We start from the raw sequence: 12,370 nt of genomic DNA on the forward strand, positions 1-12,370 counted from the left end.
GAGGCAATGAGGAAAATGACCAATTACTAATAGGAAATGTGTTATAAGCCTCCAAACTTCATGAGAAATATCATGTTAGTGGGAAAGGTTTAAAGAAAAAAAAATGGCCATCACTTGGCAACAAGCCAAAGAAATAATAAAAAAAAAAAAATTGTCCTACGTGTTCTCTATACCGCCAAACTCTGTTACCTCCTGGTAGTAACCCTAAGGGTACAAAAGGAATGACATCTGGCAGTGGGGTGTTCTCTGTTTTGCAGAATTTGGGAAACAAAAGTAGATATACCACACCACTGACACATTCTCAGGGTTTCAATGGGCAGCTGCTTTAAGTTCGGAGAAGCCTGATTGTCTCATTACACTACACATTCATTGGAAATAATGGCAATTATGGGGATACCTGCACAAATTAAAACTGACAATGCCCCCACATATGTATCCGATAAGATGGAGCAATTCTTTGCATATTATAATCTAAAGCATATTACTGGTGTACCACACAATCCCACAGGACAAGCAATTATAAAAAGAGCCAATCGTATCTTAAAAGAGATGCTTATTGGACAAAAAGGGAGGGTAAAAAACCCCAGAGACAGGCTAAATAATGCATTGCTAACTCTCAATTTTCTTTTTCTTTTTTTTTTTTCTTTTTTGTTTGTTTGTTTTTTTGAGACAGGGTTTCTCTGTGTAGCCCTGGCTGTCCTGGAACTCACTCTGTAGACCAGGCTGGCCTTAAACTCAGAAATCCACCTGCCTCTGCCTCCCATGTGCTGGGATTAAAGGCGTGTGCCACCACTGCCTGGCACTCTCAATTTTCTTAATGTTGGTCAAGAAGGAACAACAGCGGCTCAGAGACACTGGGTTATGGAAAAAAATTGAGGAACTAGGTCAACCAATATAGTATACGGATATGTTGACATTAGAATGGAAACCTGCAATAGTATTCAGATGGGGGTGTGGTTATGCTTATATATCTACAGGGCATGAAAAAATATGGATACCAACAAAACTTACAAAAAATCAGATCTGACCAAGGGAAACCTCTTATCACCTGAGACATGGATGTCTTCACAAAGCAAATAGCCCAAAAAAGTCACAGACTGTCTCAGTTACTGATTTGTTTTAAAAAAAAAAAAAATGCATGCAAATCAACTTCAAAAGGGCTGGCCCAAGTGATTGATCCCAAAGAGATGGACAATACATAGACTGGACAGACAAGGCAGAGACTGGATAAACCCAGAGACCGGGCAATAAATGCTATAGCTAGCTTTTCTCAGACTAACCATTTTCCCTCTTAGGGCCGAAACAACAAACAATACAGAGATGGGCAACAAATGCTACAGCTAGCTTTACTCTGGCTAACCTTTTTCCCTGGTGCCCAAAACAAGAACTCTTCACGCCAATTCATCAGGAAACAAATATATATATTTATATATATACATACATATACATATATATATATAATTGTCCCAATCCCTTAAGTAGGGGTGGGCAGTTTTGGTCGCTTGATGTGTTATAGTTGTTATCATCTAGGGTTTTAGGTTGTTTTGCTTAATTATTGTTTATTGATAAAAATTTAAGGTTTTATTGTTTCAATTTAATGTTTTTCTTTAATTATTTTATGCTATATTGATAGAGATATAAGATTTTTGTTTAATTATTCTATACTAATAGATTATAAGGTTTTTTGTATAATTATTGTATACTGATAGAATTTTTTTTTTAATTATTGTATATTGATAGAAATTTAAGGGCTGGAGAGACGGCTCAGCAGTTAAGAGCACTGACGGCTCTTGCAGAGGTCCTGAGTTCAATTCCCAGCAACCACATGGTGGCTCACAACCATCTGTGTAATGGGATCCGATGCCCTCTTCTGGTGTGTCTGAAGACAGCTACAGTGTACTCATATAAATAAAAAATAAATAAATCTTTAAAAAAAGGAAATTTAGCCTGGCGTGGTGATGCATGCCTTTAATCCCAGCACTCGGGAGGCAGAGGCAGGTGGATTTCTGAGTTCGATGCCTGCCTGGTCTACAAAGTGAGTTCCAGGACAGCCAGGGCTATAGAGAAACCCTGTCTCGAAAAACCAAAAAAAAAAAAAAAAAAAAAAGGAAATTTAAGTATTTTCTTTAATTATTCTATATTGATAGATATTAGGGTTTTTTTATTCATTGAATATTGATAGAAATTTAAGGTTTCTTTTTTTTTTAAAGATTTATTTATTTATTATATGTAAGCACACTGTAGCTGTCTTCAGACACACCAGACAGAAGAGGGCATCAGATCTCATTACGGGTGGTTGTGAGCCACCATGTGGTTGCTGGGATTTGAACTCTGGACCTTCAGAAGAGCAGCCGGGTGCTCTTACCCACTGAGCCATCTCACCAGCCCCTTAAGGTTTCTTTTTAAGACTATTGTTTGACTATATTGTACATAAGCCATTTATTGAAAATGTGATGGTTCTTATAATTATTTCTATTCTGTATAGATTGCTAATGTTAAGAAAAGGACAATTCTTAAACAGAAAGGAGGATATGAAGTGGAAACTTAAGGGTTCTTTGGAGAGTCAGTTGTGTTAGGTGTTTTGCTGGGGCAAGCATATGTAGGGGTGTTTTCCTGAAGCAGACACAGGTGAAAGACTAAGGCAGGCTCTGAAGGAACATTTAGATGAAGCAGACACAGGAGACGGGATGTTCTGTTAAAGGAAACATGTAAAAGGACACGTGAAGGATCCATTGCTACCAACACGCATGCATTGGTCCGCCTTACATTGCGTAGTTGAGCTCTGTCAGGACTCCATAGAGAGAAACATGACCAAAAAGCGTCTGGGGGTGTGCTGCAGTTTCTTGCTGCCTCCTCACACTCAGGCTGATTGGATGCACGAGCTGAGGCAAGACGCGTGGAGGACACGTGATGTTTGGAGGGTATAAACAGGACTCCGTGGAGTGATGAAGGCAGAGCTTGGCTTGCTGGTACAGCTAGCTGTGCAACGTTTCAGTCTCAAGTCTTCACTGATCTTTGCTTCCCAGAGAGAGGCACAGCCAAGAACTTCTCCTGGTGTCCCCCTGGATCCCTCCTGCTCACTCGAGCCGAGGCTGAGACCTGGCTGTCTCTGCTAGGTAGTGCCACCCCGCTGCTGACTCCTCTTTGCTATCCTGATTCTGCTGAACCAGACAGCTGGTGTAGCCATGAAGTGTTTGCGAGTGGACCAAGCTGCCGCTGCCTGCTGACCTGTGAACTGAACTGCTGAGTTCCAGACCACACAGACAGGAGTTGCTCCAAAGAACCTTTCTAAACAGGTCGGCTTCCCCCAACCCTTGTGTCCTTTCTTTTCCACTACCACTGGTGGGTGGTGGACTACAAGGGAGGTTAAAATATTTAAGAACCATCATTTAAAATAGGAGTTGAAAAAAATTAAAGTTATAACAGGGTCCGTCTGAGTACCCACCCCCGCCACCATTCTGTAGGTACTGCAGAAGGGGGAAGGGCAGGGGAGGCGGGGGCGCGCTCCTTTTAACTCTGGAGCCTCGTGCCCTATCTTACTGCCATGTGAGAGCCCTCCTCAGCCAGCCCTCAGGATAGAAGTAGGGATCACCAGTACCAGCCTCTACCCAGGATGTTGTCACCGTTCAGCCGGGAGCACTCTCTGGGGAGCTGGGGAGCAGGCCGGCTGCCACCTGGTCCTGGTGCCACAACTGTTCTGCAAGGCCATTGAGCACATGGGCTGTGTCAGCTAGCCCAGCCCTGCCATCCAGTGTTCGTCCGTCGGCCAGCCGCCGCCCTGGCACACTCTTCACCCGGAACAAGGGCAGTTCCCAGGCCTGCCGGAAGGCTGTGAGGTCTCGCTCTGGCACATCTGTGTGCATGTACTGGTCAAACCTGCGGGAGGGTTAAGGTGCCTAGCTCTGCTCACCGCCCCATCCGACCCAGCCTTGGCCTCCTCTTGAGAGGCTATACTCCGGGTCTAGGGCAGATCCTAGACACCCTTGAATGGAAACATATAGGTCAGACCTCACAGGAGGACGGGTACTTTACCAGGAGAGCATCATAGGGGCTGGGGCTGTGAAAGGCAGCCTGTTTTGGTTGAATGAGGCTTGCTCCGGAGACCGAGTAGAAACCCAGTAGGAAACTCTACAAGAGACGGAACAGTGAGCCACATTCCCAGAGACAGGTGCCGGACACCACAGAGCCCCCGACTCCATAATTCTGTGACTATAAGTAACGCAGACATGTCCCATGACAACTTCTGACATTCAGGCTAGACTCCAACCAAAATTACCTGACTATAGCCAGATATGCTCCTCCCCACAGTTAACTGGTAACAGCAAGATAGCCCAGCCCACTATCAGAGGGGCTGCGTGGCCCCTCCTCGCTCTCTTTAAGCTCTGCCTTTCTTACTCTCTTCTCTAGCCCTCCTTCTCTCTCTCTTCCTTCCCCCCTCTCTCCACGTGGCCATGGCCGGCCTCTCTCCCTCTTTCTACCTTCTCTCTTTCCCCCTGCTTTCTATAATAAAGCTCTAAAACCATAGACTATCTCTGCTCACCAAGGCCTGCCGTGCTTGAATGATGGGAAAGGCTTTCCCCTAATGAACCACTGAGTCTAACCTCCGGCTGGAAGGCCTTCCTGCGCTCCAGCCAAAGACTCTTGCCCGCCTGGGAACCACCCAGCGCCCCTCCTCTCCCTGCCATCTCCTCTCTTCAGCCCTGAGGATGACCGAGCTGCCCCTGGGACCCCCATTTTGTTCTCAGCTCCTCCGTGGTGTCCAGTGACATCTGGGATGCCTGAGACTGATAACCTGTCATCTCTGGCCTCCGTGAGGCCCAGAGCCCTCAGACTGCCCCTTGTCCACACCCCGGTGGGCTGGGTTCAGTAGCTTCCCACAGCCAAACACCCTCCTGGGGCCGAGTGGAAAATGTGCAGCAGTCCTCCGGAGTCTGCCCGCCCAGAGCACTGGAACTCTGGTAGGATGTGGGTTTTCGCTCACTTTCTTTATTCCCCAATGCCCGCTGCCCTACAATAGGGGCCACTCAAAGGATACTTGGACCCGATAACTATCTTGACGACCCCAGGAGCTTCACCAGCTACACGTGTCAACTGTCCAGGAAGGTCTTCGAAGGAGGCCCGATCGGTGAAAGAAAAGAGGAAGAGGAAGGCATCGGCATTCTCTTTACAAGCCTAAGGACAGAGAGGCTGGCTGGTGGAACACTGTCACGTGGCCACGTAGCCACACAGGACTAGAACCCTCCGACTAGCTTCAGGGCTCCAAGAAGAGTCAGCAGCAACCCCTCCTATCGCAGACTGGGAAACTGAGGCCCAGAGCAGAGAGTGGCTGGAACGCAATACCCAGTGTCAGTCGGAGCCCTGCAGCCAGCCCAGCACACAGTTCTCAGCTAACTAGTGTTCAAGTCAGGCTCCTGCAGACAGGGTGGGTGGGTCTCTAACAACAACCTCCACCCAGAGACCCACCGAGGCCCACTTGCCCAGCTCACCGGCAGCATGTGATCAAACTTCTTGAGGGCGGACTCCCCACAGTCCCAGAATTCAAAACGGAACATGACAACACGGTCGCTGGCCTTCAGCTTGGCTGGCCAAAACACCACAGTGGTCTGAATGCCTGAGGAGAATTGGGATCCGCCATTCAGAAGTGGGATTGGGGGTGGGGGATGGGAAGGGGTAAGAAGAAGACATACATCTCCACCCTGTGGGTCACCACTGTGACAGGAAGGCTCGCCCTTGATCTGAGAGACTCCTCAGACTCAGGACGTAAACAGTCTTGCTCTGCAGTAGACCTTGGTAGACCAGGCAGAGTTGGCCCTCGTCAGCAGAAAGAAGTCTCACTGCTTGTATAGGGAGACTTCAAAAGTCCTGGGACATATGATGTAGCAGAAATTTAACTGTGGCATGGGGAAGTCTTGAACATCTACCTTAATACCAACTAGACATGAGGCATGTGGCCACCACTGTCTCTAGTACCAACCCAAACAACCCGACCTCTCGAGGAAATGGCATGATTATGTATAAACCCCCACTAATATAGTCGGGGCGAGGTTCTTGTCCCCATCCCGTGGAAGGCCACCAAGGCAAGGCTGACGGTTAAACTCACTCACCGGTGGTCTCATGGTGTACTATAGGCCCTTCCAGGCCGGCTAGCTTTGCCACCAGAGCTGTCTTGCCCACACCACTCTTCCCGGACACAAAGATCTTATAGCTGGCGGTATCAATGACCACGGAAGGGGGCAGCACCGGGCGTTCAAGCAACCCTGTGGCAAGGAGGGAGTCAGGGAGTTGGGAGTCAGTTCTGCACTTGCTCAGATCCTGAGAGAGACACCCTATCTGGAAAGCTAACTAGACAGCTTGGTTCAGCATGCAACCCTGCTCCCAGGGAGGCCCCGGATACACAGAGCTGTTCTAGGATCTCACAGCTGATCTGCTCGTCATTGTCAACTGCTCTGGAGCTTGGTTGGGGACAAGGATGACACACTCCTCTGGTCACGTTTTGTTGCTAACACAGATAAAACTCTGGGTGTTGGGGCTGGAGAGGTGGCTCAGCAGTTAAGAGCACCAGTAGCTCTTCCAGAGGTCCCGAGTTCAAGTCCCAGGAACCACATGGTGGCTCACAACCATCTGTAATGGGATCTGATGCCCTCTTCTGCGCATGTAGGTGTACATGCAGATAGAACACTGATATATAGAATAAATACATCTTTTTTAAAGATTTATTTATTATTTATATGTAAATACACTGTAGCTGTCTTTAGACACTTTTTTTTTCTCTCTCTGGCCCTGCTCACTCTGGCCTAAAGATTTAAAGATTTATTTATTTATTATATGTAAGTACACTATCACTATCTTGAGACACACAAGAGGGCATCAGATCTCACAGTCCCAGGCCACATTCCTGCCCTCATGCTTTTTTTAAAAAGTGAGTTATTAGGCAGAGGCAGGCAGATTTCTGAGTTCAAGGCCAGCCTGGTCTACAGAGTGAGTTCCAGGACAGCCAGGGCTACACAGAGAAACCCTGTCTCAAAAAACAAAACAACCCCCCCCAAACAAACAAAAAAACGTAAGTTATTTACAAATCATGGTCACTGCCCATGATTAGCCCAAAACTTCGCAAGACATAACCAATGTGAGGTTTTTATTAAGCATTTATTTATTATCATGTATATTATGGTACGGGTGTGTGTGCATGTCACATTAGACATGTGAAGTTGTAGAGTTGGCTTTCTCCCTTATCATGGCTTCTGGGGACCCCAGGCTGCCAACCTTTTGCAGCAAGCACTTCACTGGCTGAGCCATCTATCTCACTGTCCCCCAAACACAAAGCTTTTTGTTGTTGTTGTTGTCTTTGTTTTGTTTTTGTTTTTGGAGACAGGGTTTCTCTGTATAGCCCTCACTGTCCTGGAACTCACTTTGTAGACCAGGCTGGCCCCGAACTCAGAAATCTGCCTGCCTCTGTCTCCCAAGTGCTGGGATTAAAGGCGTTCGCCACCACCACCCGGCTTGTTGTTGTTTTTGTTTAAAGACTTATGCATCTATTTTGATGAGTGCCTGCATTGGTAAATGCATAATGCATGCCCCGTGCCAGCAGAGGCCAGACAGAGGGGTTGATTCCCTGGGTCTGGAGAGACAGGCAGTTGTATCTGCCATGTGGATGCTCGGAATTCAACCTAGGCCCTCTGGAAAGGCAGCTAGTACTCTTAAATACAGAGCTATCTCTCCAGCTTTTCCAGCTCCCAGCCCCCCTTTAAGTTTGATTTTTTTTTTTTTAAAGACAGGGTTTCTTAGCTGTCTTGGAACTCACTCTGTAAAACAGGCTAGCCTCAAATTCAGAACTCATACATTCACCTGCCTCTGCCTCCCAAGTGTTGGTATTAACGACATGTGCCACCACTTTCTGGTGTGAAATTTTTTTTTTTTTTTTTTTTTTGGTTTTTCGAGACAGGGTTTCTCTGTGTAGCCCTGGCTGTCCTGGCACTCACTTTGTAGACCAGGCTGGCCTCGAACTCAGAAATCCGCCTGCCTCTGCCTCCCGAGTGCTGGGATTAAAAGCGTGCGCCACCACGCCCGGCGAAATTTTTTTTTGAAGATTTATCTATTATATATACAGTGTTCTCCCTGCATGTATGCTTGCACACCAGAAGAGAGGACTAGATCTCATTACAGATGGTTGTGAGCCACCATGAGGATGCTGGGAATTGAACTCAGGACCTCTGGAAGAGCAGTCAGTGCTCTTAACCACTGAGCCATCTGTCCAACCCCAATACTGTTACTATTCAATCTGGATTTCTTATACATAAAAATATATCTTAGGCCAGGCAGTGGTGGTGCACGCCTTTAATCCCAGCACTTGGGAGGCAGAGGCAGGTGGATTTCTGAGTTCCAGGTCAGTCTGGTCTACTGAGTGAGTTCCAGGACAGCCAGGGCTATACAGAAAAACCCTGTTTCGAAAAAAATTAATTAATTAATTAAAAAAATATATATATTACAATTTCTTCTTTAATAGAGAAATATAAGCAAAAGTATTTACAGCTACTACAAATAAACCCCCAAACCAACTCATTGGCATCTTTATGAGTTCTTTTTTTTTTTTTTTTCTTTCTATAAATTCATTTACTGTTTTGAAGTTCTCAACTGATTAACAGCTACAGAAAACTGTCATAAATCACAATAAAAATATTTATATTTCAAATACAAGAGAAAATCTTAAATTATTCTTAGTTGATATCTAAATACTGATTCCCATGCTTGTGGCTTCCCATCAACCCATTATTCCTATTCAGTCTGTGTAGCCTGGGTACTTACTAAGTACTATTTGCACTTACTAAGCCTAGGTACTTACTAAGTACTATTTGCATTTCCTTCTTCTGTATCAGTTTTACTTTGCAGTTTCTTCTAGAAAGCTAACTGATTTTGTCCAAGGAAGTCTCCCTTTTTTGAAAAACCAAAGCTGCTACAGTGTTTCCAGATCTACCTCCAAAGCTGAACTTGGGTGTTGGCAGCTCTTCAAAAAGTTCAAATCCTTCGCTGAATGCGTCTAGCAACTCTGCCTTGGTCCAATTACACGAGGTTATTAGGGAAAAGCCCTTTACTTCCAACACCCTGGAGAGAGACATCACATATTGCTTCCTCTTCTCAACTGCATTGTCAGGATTAAGACTTATGGCATCGTAAGTCCCTTTGTCAACACAAACATGAAATCCAGATAGCTTTGTAGAGGGACTCAAAAAGTCTTCTACCTTCAAGTTAATGTTAGATAGCCCTTCTTTCTCTAAAATACTTGCAGAAAGCTTAATTGCAGAAGGAGAATAATCAATCCCAGTTATATTAGAGAAGCCATGTTTCACCAGATTTCTCCTGTATCCCCATATTCTTGGAATGTTCTCAGTTCTCTCTCATAAACAGCATCCCAATGCTCTCGTGTCCCCAGAGCGGACGGGACGAAGTCATCCGCCGCGGAACTGCCCTCTGGAGATTGCGCGGGGACCACAGCACCGCTGTGGCCCTCAGCATCCGCGTTCATATCGCTCTGCGCCTAGTGACCTGTCGAGGCCGCCATAGAGACGCGACTTGAGCCTATGAGTTCTTAAAACAGGGGGCTGGTGAGATGGCTCAGCGGTTAAGAGTGCTGACTGCTCTTCCAAAGGTCCTGAGTTCAAATCCCAGCAACCACATGGTGGCTCACAACCATCTGTAATGAAATCTGATGCCCTCTTCTGGAGTGTCTGAAGACAGCTACAGTGTACTTATATATAATAAATAAATAATTAAAAAAAACAAAAAACAAAAGACTGCACAGCAGGAGCTGGAGAGATGGCTCAGCACAGGCTGCTCTTCCAGAGTTCAATTCCCAGCATCTACATGGATGGCCTCTCACAACCATTTCCTCTTCTGGTCTGCAGGCATTCATGCAGACAGAGCCCTTATATACATAAAATAAATAAATAAATAGAAAGTTGAATAGGCAGGATGTGGTGTGGTGATACATGACTTTGATCCCAGCACTTAGAAGATAGAGGCCAGGTGGATCTCTGTGAGTTTGAGGTCAGCCTGGTCTACATAACCAGTACCGGATAGGATACACAACAATGAATACTGGCAACATAGTGAAACGCTGTCTGAAACAAGGTTGCAAAGTTGCTGTGCAAAGTGCCCAGCAGAGGGCATGACCCCAAGGGAGGGCTCAGTCAACAGCATCTCTGGTGACAGTTGCTGTTGGCAGGCATGGGCTGTTTCCAGGTTCCTGGCTCTGTTGGTGGAATTAGCTTTAAGGAGATTTGGGGAAGGGGGCCTGAGACTAGAGGCTAGAGGAGGCACCCAGGAGACCTCGATGGTCAGAAGTGCTGCAGATCTGTTCCTGCCGCCCCTGGGAGTGTCAAGAGTGTACTAGTGGCACGTGGTGAGGCCTGGGGGACGGGGGTGGGGTGGCGCTTACCAAATTCCCGCCGGCGATTCTTGCGCAGGATGCAGGCTAAGTACTCCTTACCCTCGACCGTCTCATGCCAGTCTGGGACAATCACCGAACCGTGCATGGGAGGTTTGGCCATGCTTGAGTACGCCAGTAAGGTAAGGATGTGTCCGAATACTGGGAGTAGGAGTGGAGAGAGGGCCAACCATTATCCCAAGGCGACTCCGAGGTCCTTAATCTCTCTCTGGCTTTCCTTTGGAACCTGGATCCCCATCCCGAAGGTGCATTTCTATAGCCCCATTCTTCTACATTGCTCTCTGGGGAACTAACCCATCCTTGTCCTGGGAAGGTATTTCCACAAGCCCCCTCTGCCATATCTCCTTCCGAGCCCCGCTTCGCCTCTACTCCCTCAATTCCGACTCCCGGGACCACCAACCTTCACAGTCCCCCGCCAGCAGAGTGACGATCCTTTTAAAAGCCCGCTCTTCGTTTCTGTCCTGCCAGCAGAGCCTGCTTCCACCAGGTCAAGACGCTGTCTACGAAGCGCATGCGCAGAAATGTTGCCATGGCGACGCAGGCGAAGGCGGGGCTCCTGAATTCCGGTGGGTCTTGGGGTTTTGCAAGGTCTGCAGCTCCTTCCCTAAGCAGGATCTTTCTTATTCAGCTTTACCAACGTGAGCTCATATTTTCCTATCAAACATGATCATCTCCCGCAGAAAGGAGGCTTCATCAGTTTTCTGAGCCTCTTAAGTTTCCTTTTCTACAAAATGGACATTATTTCCTTTCTTTTTTTTCTTTCCCTTTCTCTCCTCCTCTTCCTCCTCCTCCTCCACTTCCTCCTCCTCGTCCTCCACCTCCTCCTCTTCCTCCTCCTCCTCTCCTTTCCTATCCCTCTCCTCCTCCTCCTCCTCCAGTTCCTTCTCCTCCTCTTCCTCCTCCTCCTTGAGACAGGGTTTCTCTGTATAGTAGCCTTTACTGTCCTTAAACACTCTCTGTAGATCAGGCTATCCTTGAATTCACAGAAACTCCCCTGTCTCTGCCTCTTGTAGTGCTGGGATTAAAGGCATGTGCTACCATGTCTGGCCATTTGTTTATTTATTTATTTACCTTCACAGGGTTCTTTACAACCGTGCTGGGCAGCAAAGCTCAGCAGGTTTAGTTCTTATGCTCCTGTTATTAACATCACAGCTCCATCAACCCTGCCCAGCAGGTCCAGAGTCAAATACCTCTGGATTGAGGCGTCAAGGGACTTTTTGTAAGAGGTCTGAATAAAGAGCCATTTGTTTACTAATTGATTTATTCATTCCTGTCGTTCAACAATGACCAAGCCCCAACTGTGTGCCCAGCATCTGGTTGGTGCTGGGAAGCAAGGGTGAGCCAGAAGTCCTGCCCTCGGACTTGATGTTCCAGCCCAGACCTGTGAGCAACCCCAAAGATGGCAGCTCAGGAAATGCCTGTGAGCTGCACAAGATGAGCGGGTGTTTGAGACACTCTGAGTGATGTCTGTCATCTTCACCAGCATCTCGAGCAGCGTCTTCAAGGAGGGCCAGCCACTGCTTTGCAAGGAATGAGTTAAGTAGGCTTCGTGAGGGCCGCTTGCCCTGGAGTCTGTGGACATTCATCTCTATATGAACAGCTTCATGTCTTTGCTACTCCAGAAGAGGTAGCAGGAACACACCTTGTCAGTGGAAAAACAGACTCAGAAGCCTGGGTTACCTGACTCTAAAAACATGTTATCTATCCGGCCAGATTGGGTTCTGGGTTTTCAAGACTTCACCCTCGGCACCTAGGAGGTGCTAGTGAAGCCAATAGCAGCAAGGAGGTCACAGACCCACAGGAGGTGGGGAAGGGAGGAGGGTGCAAGAGAGAGTGCTTCAGTCCCTGCCTTACTAGGCAGCAAGGCTGTGCAAGAGGAAACCATTTCTACTGGAGTCTGTGGCTGGATGGAACCCACTGCGCATGCTC

At 47.1% G+C, this 12,370-nt stretch overlaps 1 protein-coding gene and 1 pseudogene across 2 annotated transcripts; both read right to left on the reverse strand.

Moving 5' to 3' along the window:
- Nucleotides 1–2,161: 2,161 nt before the first annotated feature.
- Cplane2 (ciliogenesis and planar polarity effector complex subunit 2) lies at nt 2,162–10,924 on the reverse strand. 2 transcript variants are annotated; one of them, XM_021160864.3, is made up of 6 exons: nt 10,842–10,924; nt 10,433–10,582; nt 6,105–6,257; nt 5,487–5,611; nt 5,036–5,172; nt 2,162–3,876 (listed from the first exon to the last, which is right to left on the reverse strand). In XM_021160864.3, exons 2-6 carry the CDS (start codon nt 10,542–10,544, stop codon nt 3,627–3,629), a joined length of 777 nt encoding a protein of 258 aa, XP_021016523.1. In that variant the 5' UTR covers nt 10,545–10,582; nt 10,842–10,924; the 3' UTR covers nt 2,162–3,626. The 2 variants fall into 2 exon arrangements, with proteins under 2 accessions (XP_021016523.1, XP_029331697.1); XM_029475837.2 differs by lacking the exon at nt 6,105–6,257.
- LOC110293092 (EEF1A lysine methyltransferase 2 pseudogene) lies at nt 8,595–9,673 on the reverse strand (annotated as a pseudogene).
- Nucleotides 10,925–12,370: the final 1,446 nt, after the last annotated feature.

Source organism: Mus caroli, unplaced genomic scaffold, assembly GCF_978045245.1.
Source record: "Mus caroli unplaced genomic scaffold, Mus_caroli_1 scaffold_6, whole genome shotgun sequence".
In the NCBI taxonomy this organism is placed as follows: domain Eukaryota; kingdom Metazoa; phylum Chordata; class Mammalia; order Rodentia; family Muridae; genus Mus; species Mus caroli.